General features: G+C 41.2%; 1 protein-coding gene across 2 annotated transcripts; it reads right to left on the bottom strand.

The window, feature by feature from the left end:
- Positions 1 to 454: 454 nt before the first annotated feature.
- On the bottom strand, positions 455 to 9,210 carry gja1b (gap junction protein alpha 1b). 2 transcript variants are annotated; one of them, XM_029425195.1, is made up of 2 exons: positions 9,124 to 9,210; positions 455 to 3,898 (listed from the first exon to the last, which is right to left on the bottom strand). In XM_029425195.1, exon 2 carries the CDS (start codon positions 3,880 to 3,882, stop codon positions 2,716 to 2,718), a length of 1,167 nt encoding a protein of 388 aa, XP_029281055.1. In that variant the 5' UTR covers positions 3,883 to 3,898; positions 9,124 to 9,210; the 3' UTR covers positions 455 to 2,715. The 2 variants fall into 2 exon arrangements, with proteins under 2 accessions (XP_029281055.1, XP_029281054.1); XM_029425194.1 differs by having other exon boundaries at positions 455 to 3,901; positions 9,124 to 9,208.
- Positions 9,211 to 21,852: the final 12,642 nt, after the last annotated feature.

Raw genomic sequence — 21,852 nt, 5'->3', positions numbered from 1 at the left:
GATATGTACAATGCTGGTTATATTGGGCAGTACAGGTATAACATAAAAAAAAAACTAGGACAAAAAAGATATGTTGATAACCTTTAACATCAAAAACAGGGCTCAACCCCCTTAATATTATTATTTATATTATTATTATTATTATTATTATTATTATTATTATTATTATTAATTATATTAATAATATGAATATGAATATTAGACAAGAAGCACTACGTTTCCTCTGCTCGTGCAGGAAACAGCAGGCCTACCAGACACCAGTGGCAGACGGCAGCATTTACGAGTGATAATGTTAGTCTGCTATAAACTATTTCTAACCTTGTGCCAGGCCGAACACTTCTAACTGCATATCAACTGTAATCTGAATGGTTCATCAAACTTGAAAATGAGACAAAAATTCCAGTCTTGAGGAATAATACTTGACTAAAACACAAAATGAAAAATGAAGCTAAAATACATTTTTGTCAATTGTTTTACATTTATTGGTTAAAATAGCTTTTCACAGATACAATGAATGAGTTTTTGCACTTACACTGTACAACAGTGGATCCCCATGGATTAGCATTGTCTGAATTATGGCAACAAATGACTACTGCTCCTGTTCTCTCACAGAACCAGTGGTCAGATGTCTGATAGTTTGCACTGTAGTGATTACTGTGTTATAAAATAAATTAGTAACATGTGTATCAGAAAACTCTTACCACTACCTGTGTGCATCACATTTCATCTCTACCACCAAGATCTCAGTGCAAATGCTATTGTAGCTGAAAGATCCATGACACATGTAAGTACCGACAAAATGATGCACAAATGACAATTAAAAAATATATAATTAAAATAAAAAAGCCCAAATAGAGATTTATCCTAGTGTTTGGTAGTTGTGGAGCTACATTGGCATACATCTTAATATAACTGACTAAATATTAGTCCAGATCTATAAGCAGTCTTCTAAAAACTCAAATTGTTTATTGTGACACAGTTAGCTTGATTTACAGTACTAAATATTTATTTCTCAAGCAGCAACGGTTACATTGAGTCTGAAAAATAAAACAATACCTACAGAATGAAAAAATCATTCACTCAAATATATAAAACACAGGAAATCATTCTACTGTCTTTCTCTACAGGCCACCAAAGAAGAAAAAAGATAACACAAAGTAATAAAGCCTTTCTTTATGTTCGCTGAACCCTCAGCCCTGCCGCTCTCACACACACACCCCCAAAGACAAATGGAAACATAACACCACATAAATTCAAAGTTTATCAGGAAACAACCATGCTGACTGACAAAGTTACTAAAGAGAAAAAAATTATTTACTGTCAATAAATATACAGTTTGTGGGGAGTTAATAAAATATGATTTCTGTGAGTAAGAGATACTGAATAGTAGTCAATTGTTCTTCTTAGTGGTAGGTGTCCTACTGATACCAAGCAATAAATATTCACTACAATTGATATTAAGCATCCTGCCCTACGCCTTACTGTCGGTCCCAAGAGAAGGAGCACTGCTGCTTAGTCTGGACAATAACTTCTGTCTTTGTTGGGACTGAAATGTTAATCGAGGACTGGGATAAGATAGTTATGTACGTGAAAACCAAAGAGTGTGTGTGTGTGTGTCCATCACAGAGCAGCCACACAGGACTATCCTCACCAGAAAAACATTTGTTCAAACAGCTAACAAGACCGCTGTGTACCAGGATCTAAAGTGAAATGGTGTGACATCGTTCTGCAATAATAGTGAGTTCCAGCTGTACATGAAAGTCTGAAATCAGAGTACAACAAGTAGGAAAACCAAGTTCTAGCCAGGTTAGCTCTGTTAGCTATTGTTAGCAATACCAGTTGATAACATTGCATTGCGCAGTATTTTACACACACAAACACAGATTGAAGATGGACTGTGTGTACAACAAATTCTGACTTCCAAGTCCAACCGGAACACACCATAAAACCTCATAACTGGTTAGTCTACATCCTATGTGGTGGTTTTTAAACAGAAAGGAAACAAACTAAAGAGTTTTAGTTACTTTAAACTAAGCATAGAATAAAACTTTGTTGAGTTTGGTCCACTCTCAACTTACTCTTTAAACTCCAAAGAGTATGGCATACATCATTTGGCTAAACTAGGGATTTTGGACATATGGGTATATGGACATTTGTTTCTTGACCTACTGGAGTCTAGTTTTCTTTCTCAGTTTATTTGACAGGGACAATGCATATTGGTCAACAGAGGAAAAAACAACAACTGTAAATGAACCAGAGTCAGCCGAGAAGCTTGTTGTTATCTGGTCACTTGTTAAAAAAAAACCACAACTAAGAAGGCACACTGTTGTAAAGCTGTCACCATACCTTCAGCTATGACAATGACAGTGGTAAGTAAAAAGCTGTCACCAATAGGAAGAATAGCAGGAACTATGAAAACAAGAAGAAAACAGAATTTTGCTTTAATGTAACGGGGCAAATTCAAAGCAGATCAACACGCTGAGCCACCTGTTAGACTCTTCCCTCCACTAAAACTCATTGAAAAATATTTGCTACTTGCAACTTGTACCTTTGACAGTGTTACATAACAAGTTTGAATGTCTCTTTGAGTGACTAAGACTATCTATGCTGCAGACAGTGATTGAGGTTAGCCCCACTCTTACATGTGACGGAGTGTTTCTGCTTCTCTGGCTGCAGCCACACATGGCCACAGTTGGGAGGAGGAGGACGCAGGGCTCACACGTCCAGGTCGTCCGGCCTGGCTCGGCTGCTCATCCTGCTGCTGGCCCGGCTGCAGGGCCGCACGTCCATCAGCGCCAGCGGCTGCAGCTCGTGTCCTGCTGTGGAGGACAGTTTCTTATGCTCATGGGTGTCATCTGGGAAGTCAAAGGCTTGTGCGTGGGAGTTTGAAATAGTGCTTCCTCCACCATTCTGGCCGAGGCGGTTCTGCTCTGTGGAATAGTTAGCCCAGTTCTGCTCATTGGCCTGCTTATTATAATTACGGCATGAGCCGGTTCCCCGCTCCCCTGTGGCCAGTTTGTAGCCTGGGGGGGACATGGGTGAGAGTGGGGCCGTGGGGGAGGAACAGCCGTTATAGTAGGCATACTTGGTTGTGGACAGTTCTTTCGGGGTGGGGCTCAACGTGCCTCCGGTGGGGTAGTGAATGGGCGGCTGCTTGCCCTTCACGCGATCTTTGATCCTCTTGAAAAACACATAGAAAAGCTCGATGACGTTGAGCATCAGGGACACCAGTGACACTACCAGCATGAAGATGATGAAGACGGTCTTCTCAGTGGGACGGGACAGGAAACAATCCACCCGGTGTGGGCAGGGGTCTCTCTCACAGGTGTACACTGCAGAAAGGCTGAAGCCGTATATGTACCACTGGATAACTAGGAAGCCCACCTCAAACGAAGACTTGAAGAAAATGCTGACTATGTAGGTTCTGAGTAGGGCCCCTTTCATCTTCACTTTGCCATGCTCCTCAATGCCATACTTTAGCTTTTTCATCTCAATTTTCTTCAGCGGGATGTCAACATCACCTCCATCATTTTGCACAGCTTTAAGCTCCTCCTCCTTCCTGTTGAATTTCTGCTCTTTTCTGTTCAGGTAGAAGACATGAGCCAGGTAGAGAAGTGTGGGCGTGGACACGAAGATGATCTGGAGGACCCAGAAGCGCACATGGGAGATAGGGAAGGATTTGTCGTAGCACACATTCTCACAGCCAGGCTGCTGGGTGTTACATTTGAATGCAGACTGCTCGTCTCCCCAGGCTGACTCCACCGCAGTACCCAGGACCAGGATTCTGAAGATGAAGAGGACCGACAGCCACACCTTTCCCCCCGCAGTGGAGTAAGCCTGGACCTTGTCCAGCAAGCGACCCAGAGCACTCCAGTCGCCCATTATCAGAGATCCTTAGCTGCTGGAAAACAATTTGAACAATGTTAAACTGGCAATAATATACAGATAAAGACACAGAATAACATGTTCAGGGAATATTCACTTTTCTCAGGATTTTTCACATTTGGCAGCATTAAGTGATTAAACAGCAGCATTATTAAAGGAGCAAAACGTAAACTAATCCAATTACTGAGAGCAGGGGCAGAAAACACATGGTGGTCAATTTATGCAACACTGCCATTTAAATACAGGCAAGGATGTGAAAATATGTAAAGAAATTTAAGAAAAGAAAAAAATCTTTAACAACAATCTAGTATTTATGAAAAACAGATCAAAGCAAGATGATCAAATCATTGTGCAACACTTGCTAACATAAAGCAAGTGTCAGGCAGGCCATCAACCTGGTCAGCGCTCCATGCTCCAGTCACATGACAGGACTTTATCTTTCTCAAGGCCCTGTCACACAGTTCCGTATGGCAGAACGTATGCTGGAGTATATGAAAATGTGCTCTAAATTTGTCAGAGTCCAAATACATCCAACTTTTCATCGGATCGGATCAGAAAAGTGAACGTATACAGATACGTATGTTTAACTTATTGATAGCGTACCACTTACTTATACAAAACGTATCAGACGAATGCCCAACGAATGCATAACGTATATAAAAATATGGCGTATACAAAATATCGGCAATATCATGGTGTACGTTGATACAAGGTAAGGCATAAGAAGTTTTCGTTAAGAGCACGCTGTGTTACTCTGGGGTATGTTGTTGAAAGCTGAGGCCGTGAAAATGTTTTGAGCATGTTCAACATTTTCGGACGTACCCAACGTGTGCTTCATAAGTTATGCAGACATTACGCATCAAATCAAAATCAAACCAAATGTATTTATATAGCCCAATATCACAAATTACACATTTGTCTCAGTGTGCTTTACAGACTGTACAGGATAAGACACCCTCTGTCCTTAGACCCTCGCATAGCACAAGGAAAAACTTCCTAAAAGAAACTCCACAATTAAAGGGGGGAAAATGGAAGAAACCTCAGAGAGAGCAACTGAGGAGGGATCCCTCTCCCAGGACGGACAGACGTGCAATAGATGTCGTTTGTACAGGATAAACAACATAGTAAAAATACAACATCCATTTGACAGAAATGAGGTTGTGATAAAAAAAAAAAAAGAAAGTATGGATGAATCCAGTATAATGTCAAAAAGGCTTCCCGGTGTCCGGCAGGACCAGGGCAGCAGGCGCAGTTCCTGATCCTGACGTAAACTTTATCAGGGGCAACCTGCCACATGAGAGACACAGGATGATGCCCCGGATGCTGAGTTAGTAACATACATTTACATAAATGCATACAGATAAAGAGGGAGAAGAGGGGAGAGGGAATGGAGGAAAGAGGAAGAGAAGGAGGAGAGCAGGGAGGTGTCCCCCGGCAGTCTAAGCCTATAGCAGCATAACTAGGGGCTGATCCAAGGCAAGCCTGAGCCAGCCCTAACTATAAGCTTTATCAAACAGGAAAGTCTTTAGCATGCTCTTAAATGTGGAGAGGGTGTCTGCCTCCCGAACACAAACTGGAAGCTGGTTCCACTGGAGAGAAGCTTGATAGCTGAAGGCTCTGGCTCCCATTGTACTCTTAGAGACTCTAGGAACTACAAGTAACCCTGCATTCTGGGAGCGCAATGCTCTAGTTGCTTTATAAGGTACTATGAGATCTTTAAAATATGCTGGAGCCTGACCATTAATTGCTTTGTAAGTCAGGAGAAGGATTTTGACTTCTATTCTGTATTTTACCGGGAGCCAGTGCAGAGCAGCTAATACAGGAGTAATATGATCCCGTTTCCTAGTTCTTGTCAATACACGTGCCGCTGCATTTTAGATCAACGGAAGAGTCTTAAGCGACTTTTTGTGACAACCTGATAACAATGAGTTGCAGTAATCCAGCCTTGAAGTAACAAATGGACTAGTTTTTCTGCATCATTTTGAGACAGGATGTGTCTTATTTTTGCAATGTTATGTAGATAAAAGAAGGCAGTCCTTGAGATTTGTTTTATGTGGGAGTTAAAAGACAGATCCTGATCAAAGATAACGTCAAGATTCATTGACTGGAGGTGCTGGAGGCCAAATTAATGCCATCCAGAGCTTCTATGTCATTAGAAAATGTGTTTTGAAGGCATTTAGGGCCAAGTATAATAACTTCAGTTTTGTCTGTGTTTAACATCAAGAAAATGCTAGACATCCAAGTTTTTATGTCCTTAAGGCATGCTTGAAGTTTAGCTAATTGATTGGTTTCATCTGGTTTAATTGATAGATATAATTGGGTATCATCCGCATAACAATGAAAGTTAACACGTAAGTTCAGGTATGTTAGACATACGTGAATACGTACGTGAATACGTTTTTATTTATTGATTTATAACCTTTATTTAACCAGGATATGGCCTCATTGAGATTAAAAATCTCTTTTTCAAGAGTTCAACGTTAGAGGTACGTTACGTTTACGTTGGCTGACGGTGAACCCTACAGCCAACTTATTGATAATGAGAATTTCTTCCATTTTTTCCCCTTTAATTTTGGGGTTTCTTTTAGGAAGTTTTTCCTTGTGCGATGCGAGGGTCTAAGGACAGAGGATGTCGTAACCTGTACAGTCTGTAAAGCACACTGAGACAAATGTATAATTTGTGATATTGGGCTATACAAATAAATTTGATTTGATTTGATTTGAGTGGATAACCTATTCATAACCTATGTTAAGCTTATGCCTGACGACGGAGTTACTTATTAAACGTGTTTCTATAGTACAGCTAGTGTTCAGCTAGCGTTTTGGCAGATTATTGGGGTTTGAATATAGTATATAGGGTCCCTGTGAGTAGCTCATCCTCACTTCTTCACAGCACGTCTTGATGAACACATCAACCCATCATCAACCCATCATCAGAAAGCATGGAGGATGATGAGAGGCTGCGACAAGAGTACATGCTAGCCGTTCTCCAGGCATCAGCATAATGTGAACCAAATGGCACTTTTCCAGCTACGTTGGCCAGACGCTCTGACACGTTTTAAATAAGTAAGTGATAAGCTATCAATAGGTTAGACATACGTATAATAATTTGTTATGTCAGCTACAACACCGTCGTGGAAAAGTTGGACGTATTTGGACTCATATACGCCGGCATACGTTTCTGCTATACGGAACTATGTGACAGGGCCGTATGTCTGGCGTGTTCGGCGTATCGTCTGCGTCCTTAGAACGATCACAACTTACCCTTAATGTATTTCAACATATTGCCGATATTTCGTATGCGCCGGCATACGTTTCTGCCATACGGAACTATGTGACAGGACCCTCAGGGACTACACTGGCAAGCTTTAAACAATTGTTTCAAAGTTTATACATCTCTACTCCTGCTCCCACATCAGTAATGTCACAAAAACTGTTTTTAACCACCTTAGAAATATTGTTAAAATGCAGCCGTTTCTCTCCCAGGCAGATACTGAGAGAGTTATTCACGCCTTTATTACTAGCAGGCATGATTACTACAATCCTCTACTTTCTGGTCTTCTTAAGAAAGCTATCAGAGCTATAAGAAAACAGCTACAGATCGTACAGCAGCACGTGTATCAGAATGTCATCTGTCCTAAAGTCCTTCATTGATTGCCTTATTAAGATTTTAAGATTATTTTATTAGTGTTCAAATCCCTCCATGGACGAGAGCCTGAATACTCAGACATGCTCTCCATGTATGCTCCCCTAGATCCTATATAGAGGGGGGGTCATCACAATCTGTAAATAGCTTTAAACCAAATCTTAACTATAATCTTTTTTTACTTTAGCATTCTCTTCATTTTAATCCATTGAAGTACATTGTAATCATTATATAAATTAAGTGAATGGTTTATTGTTGTATTTTCATTGTCTTGTATTGCAACTTTGCACAAAAGGTACGATATAAATAAATAAAGTTTACATTTATTGTGCAGTAACAAAGGTTTCTGCTTCAGATGGAGCATGAGTCCTGCAGCTTCTTTCATAGTTGTAGCTGTGTGTAAAACACAGAGCGCAGAGAATAAATGAGGAGGAGAAGACACGAAACTGGATTTTCTCTGATTTACAGAGCAGCAGAGCGTGTTGGTGAGGCTGTGTGAATGTGAGGCCTGTGGGGAGCTTACAGTCATCATACAAAGGTAGATCATCCTGAAAGTATGACATCTCTCCTAACCACTGAGACACAATTCAGTCCAAAGATTCCAGGTGGCTGAAAGCTAATTTACACTTTATTCCACTACCATTAAAACCGAGTCACAGCCGGAAAATGCGGCACACTGACTAGTTTCCTCCGCGGCGCTGTGGCTGTCTGTACAAATAGGTCTACTTTAAGGGATCAGGGTGTCGTCAGTTATGAAACTATTAATTATGTAATGATGTGAAACATTTTTAATCATCCATGCCATATGAAATCATTGTTCATTGTTCAGCAATCTGTGTGTGGACATTCAGCAGGTCTTAAAGATAGACGTATAGATAAAGGGAGAAGGTAGAATCCTAACGTAAAGACATGTGCTCTCACTTTTCTTACAATAAATCAGCTTTAGGGTGGAAATCCTCGGCCTCAGGAGAGCCAGGCAATTGGAATATTTTTAGTTTAGTTTAGTTTTGGTTATTATATGCCGCCACTTTCTACATGAGTGAGTTTGTGTGTTGAAAATGAGCAGACAGAAGAGAACAATGGAGTTCAACACAATGACTGTCCCAACAGCCTCTCCATGACAAGTCTGGGGATATGATCACTGAACAGGGTTTCAAAGTGTCCCAGGCTGGTGAAAAGTTTCTAAGTATAAGGAGAACTTTGTTCACAGCACATGTCGGCTCAATGTGGCAGAACTGCAGACCGTTGGATGAAAATAATACAACTCAGTGCGCTCAGGTTTCAGTGCGTCTCATTTGATCAGAGCAGCTCAGAAGGAATGAAAAGTATTAAAAGAATAAACGAAGCAATTTCATCTCTGTGCTTTGTCACACTTCGCTCCTGGATCAGTCTTTCTGTACGAGGCACACAGTCTTTCTGAATAATAAATCTTTCTGAACGTTAACCAGAGGAAACGAGCCACACAGAGTGAGCGCTTTTTCTCACAGTGGAAGAAAATCTTCCAACTTTATAAATGTCACTGCGTGCAGTGTGGAACGCACTGCAGCTATCTTTACAATTACACATAAAAGTAAAAAGTGGCTTTAACTTACCCGTAAAGTCTCAGAGAGGAAGAAGTCCCACAGCAAATTTCTCCGACACTTGTAGAAAGCTGAAATCCAAGTTTGGGACCAGGAGGGAAACTGAGAGGAACTTGTCAAAGTTCCCTTATAACGGCCCGTCAGAGAAGTTACAGTCACCTGATCTCTACGTCAAGACCCGGGCGGGAGGAGAGAATTATTTTGTCTTTAGTGTATAGTCTTTAGTCTTTACCTTTTATTATTTACTCTTTACTCTTTACTCTTTACTCTTTACTCTTTACTCTTTACTATTTATTATTTACTTTTTCGTCTTTAGTCTATATTATTTTGTCTTTACTATTTTGTCTTTACTATTTTGTCTTTACTATTTACAATTTACTCTTTACTCTTTATTATTATTTATTATTATTATTATTATTATTATTATTATTATTATTATTTAAAATGTAATATTTATTATTCATTATTTAAAATGTAATATTTATTATTCATTATTTACTCTTTACTCTTAATTATTTAGGTTTTAGTTTTTATTCTTTACTCCTTACTCTATACTCTTTAGTTTTTATGAATTACTCTTTACTCTTTATCATTTATTATTTAGTTTTATTTCTATACTTCGTACTCTATATTCTTATTTTGTATTTATTCTTTTTGCTTTATTAAGTATTATTTATTGTTAATGCTTTACTCTTTATTACATATTCTTTATTATTTATTAGTAAGGCTTTATTATTCATGATTTAGTCTTTATTATTTAGTCATCATTAAATATTATTTATTATTCATTATTTATTATTTATTATTTATTATTTATTATTTATTATTTATTATTTAGTATGTATTATTTATTATTATTATTATTATTTATTGTTTCATTTGAACTATTTCTATTTATTTTTTATTTCTTAGTCTTATTTACTCTGTATTATTTGTTATTTAGTTTTTATTCTTTAGTTGTTACTTATAATTTCCTCTTTATTATTATTATTATTATTATTATTTGTTAATAATAATAATAATAATTATAGATTGAATTTGTAAAGTGCCTTTCAAAGCTAAAAGCAATCTCAAGGCGCTAATTATTATTTACCCCTTAGTATTTGTTTTTGTATTATTTACTCTTTATTCTTTAGTCAATAGTCTTTCATCTTTACTCTTTATCATTTATTATTTATTTGTTATTTGTTATTATTTATTTGTTATTATCCTCTTTGTTATTTATTATTCATTGTTAAGTCTTTATTATTTATTGTTAAGTCTTTATTATTTATTATTTAGTCTTTACTCCATCCATCCATCGTCTACCGCTTATCCGGGATCGGGTCGCGGGGGCAGCAGCTCCAGTAAGGAACCCCAATCTTCCCTTCTCCGGGCCACATCCTCCAGCTCCGACTGGGGGATCCTGAGGCGTTCCCAGGCCAGTGAGGAGATATAATCTCTCCACCGAGTCCTGGGTCTTCCCCGGGGTCTCCTCCCAGCTGGACGTGCCTGGAACACCTCCCTAGGGAGGCGCCCAGGTGGCATCCTTACTAGATGCCCGAACCACCTCAACTGGCTCCTTTCAACGTAAAGGAGCAGCGGCTCTACTCCGAGTCTCTCACGGATGGCTGAGCTTCTCACCCTATCTCTAAGGGAGACGCCAGCCACCCGTCTGAGAAAACCCATTTCGGCCGCTTGTACCCGTGATCTCGTTCTTTCGGTCATGACCATAGGTGAGGGTAGGAACGAAGATCGACCGGTAGATTGAGAGCTTTGCCTTCTGGCTCAGCTCTCTTTTCGTCACAACGGTGCGGTAAAGTGACTGTAATACCGCCCCCGCTGCTCCGATTCTCCGGCCAATCTCTCGCTCCATTGTCCCCTCACTCGCGAACAAGACCCCGAGGTACTTGAACTCTTTCACTTGGGGTAATGGCTCATTCTCTAACCGGAGTAGGCAATCCACCGGTTTCCTGCTGAGAGCCATGGCCTCAAATTTGGAGGTGCTGATCCTCATCCCAACCGCTTCACACTCAGCTGCGAACCGATCCAGTGACTGTTGAAGGTCACAGACCGATGATGCCATAAGGACCACATCATCTGCAAAGAGCAGCGATGAGATCCTCAGGTCACCGAACTGCAACCCCTCTCCTCCACGACTACGCCTCGATATCCTATCCATGAAAATCACGAACAGGATTGGTGATAAAGCGCAGCCCTGGCGGAGGCCAACATTCACGGGAAACGAGTCCGACTTACTGCCGAGTATCCGGACACAACTCTCGCTTTGGGCGTACAGGGATTGGATGGCCCTCAAAAGTGACCCCCTCACCCCATACTCCCGCAGCACCTCCAACAGTATCACCCGGGGGACCCGGTCATACGCCTTCTCCAGATCCACAAAACACATGTAGACCGGATGGGCGTACTCCCAGGCCCCCTCCAGGATCCTTGCGAGAGTGAAGAGTTGGTCCGTTGTTCCACGACCAGGACGGAATCCGCATTGTTCCTCTTCAATCAGAGGTTCAACTACCGGCCGAACCCTCCTTTCCAGTACCTTGGAGTAGACTTTACCAGGGAGGCTGAGAAGTGTGATACCCCTGTAGTTGGCACACACTCTCTGGTCCCCCTTTTTAAATAGGGGAACCACCACCCCGGTCTGCCAACCCCTAGGCACTGTCCCAGACTTCCACGCAATGTTGACGAGGCGTGTCAACCAAGACAGCCCCTCAACACCCAAAGCCTTCAGCATTTGTGGACGGATCTCATCAACCCCTGCGGCTTTGCCACTGTGGAGTTGTTTGACTACCTCAGTGACTTCCATCAGGGAAATTGACGATGATCCCCCATCAGCTTCCAGCTCTGCCTCAACCATAGAGGGCGTGTTAGTCGGATTCAGGAGTTCCTCAAAGTGCTCCTTCCACCGGCCGATAACCTTCTCAGTTGAAGTCAGCAGGGTCCCACCCTTGCTGTACACAGCTTGGATGGTTCCTCGCTTCCCCCTCCTGAGGTGCCGGATGGTTTTCCAGAAGCACCTTGGTGCCGACCGAAAGTCCTTCTCCATAGCTTCTCCGAACTTCTCCCACATCCGCTGCTTTGCCTCTGACACGGCAGAAGCTGCCGCCCTTCTAGTCCTTCGATACCCTGCAACTGTTTCCGGAGTCCTCCCGGATAACATAACCCGGAAGGACTCCTTCTTCAGTCGGTCGGCTTCCCTGACCACCGGGGTCCACCACGGTGTTCGAGGGTTACTGCCCCTTGAGGCACCTAAGACCTTGAGACCACAGCTCATCACCGCAGGTTCAGCAATAGAGGTTTGGAACATCGCCCACTCAGGTTCAATGCCCCCAACCTCCACAGGGATGGCTGAAAAGCTCCGCCGGAGGTGTGAGTTAAAGATCCCCAGGACAGGGGCTTCCTCCAGACGTTCCCAGTTCACCCGCACTACCCGTTTGGGTTTACCAGGTCTGTCCAGAGTCTTCCCCCACCCTTTGATCCAACTCACCACCAGATGGTGATCAGTCGACAGCTCCGCCCCTCTCTTCACCCGAGTGTCCAAAACATGCGGCCTCAGGTCAGATGATACGATTACGAAATCGATCATTGACCTTTGGCCTAGGGTGCTCTGGTACCACTGTGCACTTATGAGCATCCTTATGTTCGAACATGGTGTTTGTTATGGCCATTCCATGGCTAGCACAGAAGTCCAACAACAAACGACCGTTCGGGTTTAGATCAGGGAGGCCCTTCCTCCCAATCACGCCTCTCCAGGTGTCTCCATCGTTTCCCACGTGTGCGTTGAAGTCTCCCAGCAAGACTACGGAGTCCCCTACTGGAGCCCCCTGCAGGGCTCCATTCAGGGTCTCCAAGAAGGCCGAATACTCAGAACTGCTGTTTGGGGCATAGGCACAAACAACAGTCAGAGTTTTCCCCCCCATAACCCGAAGGCGTAGGGAGGCGACCCTCTCGTCCACCGGGATAAACTCCAACGTATCGGCGCTCAGCCGGGGGCTAGTGAGTATCCCCACCCCGGCCCGACGCCTCACACCTTGGGCAACTCCGGAGAAGAATAGAGTCCAACCCCTATCCAGAAGTACGGTTCCAGAGCCAAGACTGTGCGTGGAGGTAAGCCCCACCAGATCCAACTGGTAGCGATCCACCTCCCGCACTAGTTCCGGCTCCTTCCCCCACAGAGAGGTGACGTTCCACGTCCCCAGAGCCAGCCTCTGCTGCCCGGGTCTGGTCCGTCGAGGTCCCTGACCATCACTGCCACCCATGTGACAGCGCACCCGACCCCAGCGGTTTTTCCCATGAGTGGTGGGCCCACAGGATGGATGGATGGGAGGCACCACGTAGCTTCTTCGGGCTGTGCCCGACCGGGCTCCGTGGCAAACCCGGCCACCAGGCGCTCGCTGTCGGGCCCTCCCTCTGGGCCTGACTCCAGACGGGGGCCCCGGGCTTCCTCCGGGCAGGGTCTCTCCTTTCCTTTCCCTTTCTTTCATGAAGTCGTTTTTGAACCATTCTTAGTCTGGCCCCTCACCTGAGACCAATTTGCCTTGGGAGACCCTACCAGGAGCACTAGGCTCCAGACAACACAGCTCTCAGGTTCATAGGGACACACAAACCTCTCCACCACGATAAGGTGATGGTTCCCAGAGAGGTCTTTACTCTTTATTGTAAATTATTAATTATTTTGTCATTATGCTTTTTTTTTAATTATTTATTCTTTACTCTTTCTTATTTTGTCTTTCTTATTTATTTTTTACTCTCTTCTCTTTACTCTCTCTCTTTACTCTTTACTCTTTATTGTTAAGTATTAATTATTTTGTCATTACTCTTTTTTATTTATTCTTTACTCTCTTCTCTCTTTATTCTTTTTCTCTAATGTTTAGTTGTTACTCTTTATTTTTTAGAATTTATAATTCATCTCTCCTTTATTATTTATTATTTAGTCTTTTTTTATTTAGTTTTTAGTTTTTACTATTTCTTTTTTTAAAGTTATTTTTTGGGGGCTTTTTCATGCCTTTATGAGAGAGTAGTGAAGATTGTGAAAGGGGCCACGGGGCGCTGTGGCAAGGACTCAGCCTTTGTATATGGGTCGCCCAGTTGTTATTATTTATTATTAATTATTAATTATTTATGATTTATGATTTATTATTTGTTGTTTATTGTTTATCATTTGCATATACACTGTAGGAGAGAGGAATAACGTCTCGGGAGAAAAAAGTGTGTAAAAAACCCTAATTATGTTTAGAACTACAAATTAACTTTTTTCTATTGATTCTTGTTTATTATTTTTTTTATTTTGTCATTGAAATAGGCCATCACTTCTCAAAATAAAAAGTTGCTAGATTTGTCGCTAGTCGCTTTTGACAAAAAAATAAATCACTAAGAGATTTGGAAAATCGCCAGATTTAGCGAGAAAGACGGCAAGTTGGCAACACTGAGCCGGTTCACTCACAGCACAAGACTATCCTACACCTGTCCCGCCAAGCCTCCTGTACACAAAGAGGAGGACCCGTCCCTATTGCTGCTGTGCCAATGGCGAGTTACACGATGGCTCTGTCAGGTTCCCGTGATTGGCCGAGAGTCTATTCAGTCCCCAGATGACTAAGATCATTCTTTATGATTTATTCATTCGGATCACACCATCCTCCAAAGAGTCAGAAGAGGACAGATCATTACACCAAAAATATGAAATGTAAGTACTGCAATTCAGTAATTACTGATGACTACTTTCTCTCACATTCACGTTGATATCCAACACTTTTATTAAATATAAGGCATTAAGCCACATTAAAGTTCCAAAGTTGACCAGCTACAACATCAACACATTACATTACATTAGAGTTCATTTAGCTGACACTTCTGTCCAAAGCTACTTACAAAAAGTGCAAACAGTCATGAGGATTGACTTATGAATCCATAAAACACAGTTACACTGCTTCACAACATTAAACTGTGCTAGGCTACTTTAAAATGTCAAATCTAGAACTTTAGCTTGTAATGGAGTATTTTTACATAGTGCTACTAATACCTTTACTTGAGATTAAAGATGTGGATTCTTTGTCTAGCAGTGACTGTTGGCAGATTGGCAGATGTATTTAAATCAAATCAAATTTATTTGTATAGCCCAATATCACAAATTATACATTTGTCTCAGTGTGCTTTACAGACTGTACAGGTTACAACACCCTCTGTCCTTAGACCCTCACATCGCACAAGGAAAAACTTCCTAAAAGAAACCCCATAATTAAAGGGGGAAAAATGGAAGAGGGTGTCTGTCTCCCGAACACAAACTGGAAGCTGGTTCCACTGGAGAGGAGCTTGATAGCTGAAGGCTCTGGCTCCCATTGTACTCTTAGAGACTCTAGGAACTACAAGTAACCCTGCAGTCTGGGAGCGCAATGCTCTAGTTGCTTTATAAGGTACTATGAGATCTTTAAGATATGCTGGAGCCTGACCATTAATTGCTTTGTAAGTCAGGATTTTGAATTCTATTCTGTATTTTACCGGGAGCCAGTGCAGTGCAGCTAATACAGGAGTAATATGATCCCGTTTCCTTGTTCTTGTCAATACACGTGACGCTGCATTTTGGATCAACTGAAGAGTCTTAAGTGACTTTTTGGGACAACCTGATAACAATGAGTTGCAGTAATCCAGCCTTGAAGTAACAAATGCATGGACTAGTTTTTCTGCATCATTTTGAGACAGGAGGTGTCTTATTTTTGCAATGTTACGTAGATGAAAGAAGGCAGTCCTTGAGATTTGTTTTATGTGGGAGTTAAACGACAGATCCTGATCAAAGATGACGCCAAGATTCCTTACAGTGGTGCTGGAGGCCAAGTTAATGCCATCCAGAGCTTCTATGTCATTAGAAAATGCATTTCAGAGCCGTTTAGGGCCAAGTATAATAACTTCAGTTTTGTCTGTGTTTAACATCAAGAAGTTGCTAGACATCTAAGTTTTTATGTTTTTAGTTAAGATGAAGTCATTGAAGTCAAGTCACAGTTAAATTTTTCCCCTTGTGTCTTTATTCTGAACTAGGAAGATGATGTTAAGGCTGCATGTTTCCTGCTCTTTCAAAGCATTACACTATTTCTATTAACTATGTAATAACAATGTGCGTAAAGTTGCTTAATGTCATAGTTATGATACTTTGCTGTTGTAGTTTTTATTATTCTTATAAAGGCTCTTCCATATATGGGCATTATTCTGTAATATTATACAATTATTTTATTGTTAATTATTATTAGTAATATCCTCCTGAGACCCACCCATTAATTTCCGTCCACTGTGGTGCACATTTGTTTTTGGCCAATCAAAATCCATCAGCACAAGCACATTTTATGGAAAGAAAAAAATGTATAAATATGTAATCTTGTAATAAGCAGTTTTGTGAGTTCAATATGTTTGATTGGTTCTAGTAAGGGACCATCTTAGTAGTAGTGTAGTGGATTTTCAGAGCAGTGTAATAATTATTTGACCTAAAACAACATGTATTTATGAATGTCCTCTACGGAAGACACAGGTATGTGCTTACTATTTATTTCCTTATAAAAGGAGGCAGCCCTACTCACACAGCTCAGGATGGTGCATGGAGACCGCACTAAATTCATCCATGACACACCGGTGCTGTGTCTTCAGCACCAGGCTGATCAACACCAGGCTGCTCACCCTACTCACAAAGCCCAGAATGGTGTATGGAGACTGGACTAAATTCATCCGGTGATGGAGCACCAGGCTGCAGTTTTGCATAACTTACACCTGATGTCCTCTACAAAGGACACACCATAAAACTAAAATTTTAATATAATTTTCCGAGTTTGTGTTTGTGTTGTTATTTCCACCGCAAAGATTTATGTTATGTAAAAAAAAAGGAAATTTGAAACCTATTTCCTTTTGGGTCTCAGGAGGATTTATAATGATAATGATGGTGATGATGATAACGATGATGATGGTGATTATTAAAACCAAGCTCCTTTTCCTTCCGGGGAAGGGCTCTCACATCCAAGACACCTCTGTTGTTTCCCCGACTCGGACTGCAAGGAATCTGGGTGTAACACTGGACGACCAACTGTCCTTCAGTGCCAACATCGCTGCAACAACCCGCTCCTGCAGACACACTCTGTACAACATCAGGAGGATACGTCCCCCGCAGGTTCTTGTCCAGGCTCTTGTCATCTCACGCCTTGATTACTGCAACTCCCTCCTTGCTAGACTGCCTACATGTGCCATCCGACCTCTACAGCTCATCCAGAATGCAGCAGCCCGACTGGTCTTTAACCTACCCAAGTTCTCCCACACTACATCGCTTCCCCGCTCCCTTCACTGGCTACCAGTGGCGGCCCGAATCTGCTTCAAGACTCTGATGCTGGCCTACCGTGCTGTGAATGGATCAGCCCCTTCCTACATCCAGGCCATGGTCAAACCATACACACCAGCACGTTCACTTTTCTCTGCATCGGCCAGCTACTCCCTCACTGCGAGTGGGACCCAGATTCCCCTCAAACAAAACCCGCGTGTTTGCTATACTGGCTCCAAAATGGTGGAATGACCTCCCCATTGATGTCAGGTCAGCAGACAGTTCTCACAACTTCCGTCGCAGACTGAAAACTCATCTGTTTTGACTGCACCTTGGCCAATGAAGAAAAAAATAAATAATTCTGCTCTTTGTATGTTGCACTTACATTGGTTTGGCTTATTTGAAGCTAATGTTCTGCACTTAAATTATTTCTCCTATTTGAAGCTAATGTACTTTGCTGTTCGGAATTGTATCCTCATGATTGTTTGCACTTATTGTAAGTCACTTTGGACAAAAGCGTCAGCTAAATGAATTGTAATGTAGGTGATGATGAAGATGATGACTCATGAAGTCAAACTGAAGCCGGTTGTGAACTGTTCTTCTGTATTTTGTAACATTCCATTGAAGCATTGAGCAGTGCACAGCTCTATCTAGTGGTGGAGATAATGTGGTGCAGGTGTGTGACATGCTGTATTATAGTATTAAACATGTTTCAGGTGGAATACATTTACAATTGCTAACCAGCATTTAACTCTAAGATACGTTTTCTAAACTTAACATAGCAACAATCTAGCATCACACAATTATATGTAAACATAGCAACAATCTAGCATCACACAATTATATGTAAAAATAGGTAACTTTCTTCTCAAAACCACATTTTGTTCATGAAATTGCAACTCTTCATTTCAAAATGCAAAAAAAATGAAAACACAGCAAAGCCGACTATTTCCACAACAAGAGTATTATTTTCTATCCAAGAGGAACATTTAGTCAGTCATGACTTTCAAAGTACAAAGCATTACAAAAAGATTTCACATCTACCTGCATACAATAGACAAACTGTAAACCACTCTACATGTCTTGGTTGAGTGTGGAATGTGTGCATTTCTGGCAACATGCTATGTAAAAGTGAATTACCTTTACTTTATAGCATGTATAGTCAAAATAATAATAATTGTAAAAGTAAAGTAAAAGTTTGATTAGCAACATGACATTTCTGCCAGTGATCGACACAAAATCCAACATAAATGTTCCAAATATATAGAAATAAAATACAGTAAAGAGAGTCAGACACACACACACACGTTATATTACACAAACGAGACGGAGGACATCCGGCTCGTGGCGGCAGAGGATGGAGTGGGTAGCAGATAGCAGGCAGGCGGGTGGACAGGAAGCCAGGGATCCTGTAGCACAAAAACCAGTAAGCGTTAATACAAAAAAACACTCAAGCAAATGTACTTGAATCCACAATTCAGGCGGCCAGAGACGCAAACTACCACTGTAGCTGAACAGACGATCTAGTGTCGAGTGGCTGAAGACGGGGTTGATGAGTTAATGGATGGCAGGAGTGAGGCTTGGAGCAAGTGAGTTGACTGAAGTGCAATCAAAGGAAATTGAGGGGTCGACACACCCACAACACAGACACATACAGAGAGAGAAACAAGCAGGCAACACAGGGGAAAGGGAAAACACTAGAAACACAAGGAATGACAGGAGGCGTGGCCGTGACAGTGACAGAATTTTGGGAAATGTGATGAAAAATTCCTAAATTTTCTGGAGTATGTATCCCTGTCAAATTTATATCCCCAACACTTTCTAAATCAAACCTACACCCTTGATTATAGCGCACCACCACCACCATCATTGACACTTCTTTTTAATCTCCTGAACACTAAAGAAATATCTCTCATAGAAATCTGCTTTTGTTCTTCCCCTGCTGAAAGGGGGTGACCCTACAATCTTAAATAATGATATAATACAGATATACAGTATATCTCTAAACTGTCTATCCTGGTTAAGGTTGTGAAATCCATTGTGAGTGAACAACATCTAACCTAGGCAAAAATCACAGCAGCCTTAAAAATAGTCTTAAATTATTTTATTGAATCCTTAGACAACAAGTAACATTGTGCAGCTCTTTTCATCGACTTATCTAAGGCCTTCAATACTGTGAATGATGAAGCAGAAACTTATCAGTGTGTCAGAACAAACTGTTTGTTGGTTTGAAAATTATCTATCGGACACTTTACTTCTAGCCCCCAGTGTTGGAGAAGCTAGAAGTTGAACTACAGCAACGCTACTTTAGGAATAAACTACTTTGTTAACTAAAGCTACTTAGAAAAAGTAGTTCAAACTACTTTGTAAAAAAAATAACAAAAACAATTAGCATGTGCTACAAAACTATAACAAAATATAACACAGTCACAGGCCAGCAAAAAGTGAGGTAGTTTATTTAAAAAAATGCCCACTTGTGCGCACTTCACAGTTCATACATAAACCAAAACAAATACAATACCTAACTAAAATGATATATTTAACTTGAGCACTGATCTAGAGGCATCTTTTTTCAAATTTCAGAGCAGAATCAGAGAAGTTCAAATACAGTAGTGAAGCAATGATAAAACAAAATTGTAATTTCAGTAAACTACACAAAACAAATTATAGAATTTTTTTTTTTTTTACTATTTGAATCACAATGCAAATATGAATGTAGTTGAACTACCATCAAGCTGCTGCAAAACAAGATTTTCTTTGCCAATGCTGTATACATGAAAGCATCTTCGCAATGCCTTCACTGGACACTGTCTATTGTCTACCATGGAGCACTGAGATTAATTAGTCATTTTAAAGCCCTTACCAATGTTCTTTGTATGCTCAGGGTGGATGGTCTGCCTTGTCCAACCATTGGCATATTCTTATTTACAAGGCTGTTGTTGCTCTGCTTCCTTCTTACAAACGGAGGTACATCATTCAAAAAGCATCGGAAGTTGTTGTGTTCGCTCCCAGGACTTTTTATGATTATCCGTCCCTAATTCCATGACTGAACAGGGAAAAAGGGCGTCTAAGTAGGCTGCCCCCTCTGCTTGAAATCAGTTGCAAATCACCTGAATCTTCAAAAGCTGCTCTCTGGATGCATTTAAAGATATAATAGGTAACATTTGCACACTAATCCATCTCAAAACGTGATATATTATGTTGAGTGATCCCAACATCAAGGTAATGGTGTTTCATTTGGTCTCCTGTAATCGTGTCGTCCCCCTTTGTGTTAATAATAATAATAATAATAATAATAATAATAATAGTAATAATAATAGTAATAATAATAATAATATTTTATTTGGAGGCGCCTTTAAAGACACCCAAGGACAATGTACAAAAAACAAGAGATAAAAATATCAGGACATTGGAGAGCAAACAAACAATACCAGAGATATGGTGGAGACACAGGAAGAAAGCAATAAAGAGAAAAGGGGGAGGGGAGGAGGGGAGGAGGGTACAGGATGATTGATACTACAGAGAGTAGGCCAGTTTGAACAGGTGAGTTTTGAGTTGGGACTTGAATGTTGTAACAGTTTCGGACTGTCGGATGTGTGGAGGGACGGAGTTCCAGAGTTTGGGAGCAGTGCAGCTGAAGGCCCTGGCACCCATGGTGATGAGGCGTGATGTGGGGCTTGTCAGTAGACCAGCTGAGGATGAGCGGAGGGAGCGGGAGGGGGTATACTCCTGAAGGAGGTCACTTAGGTAGTTAGGTGATGTGTTCAGAGGATTTGGTGCAGGTCGTGATCCGGGCAGCGGCATTTTGGATGATTTGAAGTCGGTTGAGCAGTTTGGTTGGAAGGCCAACCAGGTGTTGTGGTCGTCTGCCAGAAACTGTTATAAATTGACTTTGATTCAGTATTGAGCTACATTTTTACCAGACACCTTTTACATCTTGGTACTTTTTAACTCTATATTTGAACCAGATGAAGGATTTTAGTTCTCGGAGAAACAAACGTTTGCGACAGCCGAACAGCGTGCAGGAGAAACTCTGATGTTTAACTTCAAACTGCTTTATTCTTCTGTTGTTTTGATTAAGTTCCCTTAGTGACAGAAATGACATATTGCACGTTTAAAGGACTCAAATGCAGTCACATCTGACTGTAGATGTTTCTGATCGATTTGGCACTAATGTTGGTGACTTTTACGATATTAACTGATTCTGTAATTTGTTCTTCGTTGTCATTGTGTCTGCAACATTGTTAATTGTGATGCTGCCTGTCTTGGGTAGGACACTCTTGAAAAATAATTTTAATCTCAATGAGTCAATCTGTTGGTTAAAAACAAACATCCTACTGCGTTGCGATGGACAAGAAGCGTGTCCCCTGCCAAGAAACCACGTCTTCTTTGCAGTCTTTGATGCACTTTGTTTTCAGTAACATGTACACATCTACGGTGGCTGACAAGGGCTAACG

Source organism: Cottoperca gobio, chromosome 24 (genome assembly GCF_900634415.1).
Source record: "Cottoperca gobio chromosome 24, fCotGob3.1, whole genome shotgun sequence".
In the NCBI taxonomy this organism is placed as follows: domain Eukaryota; kingdom Metazoa; phylum Chordata; class Actinopteri; order Perciformes; family Bovichtidae; genus Cottoperca; species Cottoperca gobio.
Note: the sequence above shows the minus strand (reverse complement) of the source record. Positions and strands in the feature narration are given on the sequence as shown.

Bases quoted from the DNA above. Each gene is read 5' to 3' on its own strand.
- gja1b (XM_029425195.1), bottom strand. From the start codon at position 3,882: ATGGGCGACTGGAGTGCTCTGGGTCGCTTGCTGGACAAGGTCCAGGCT.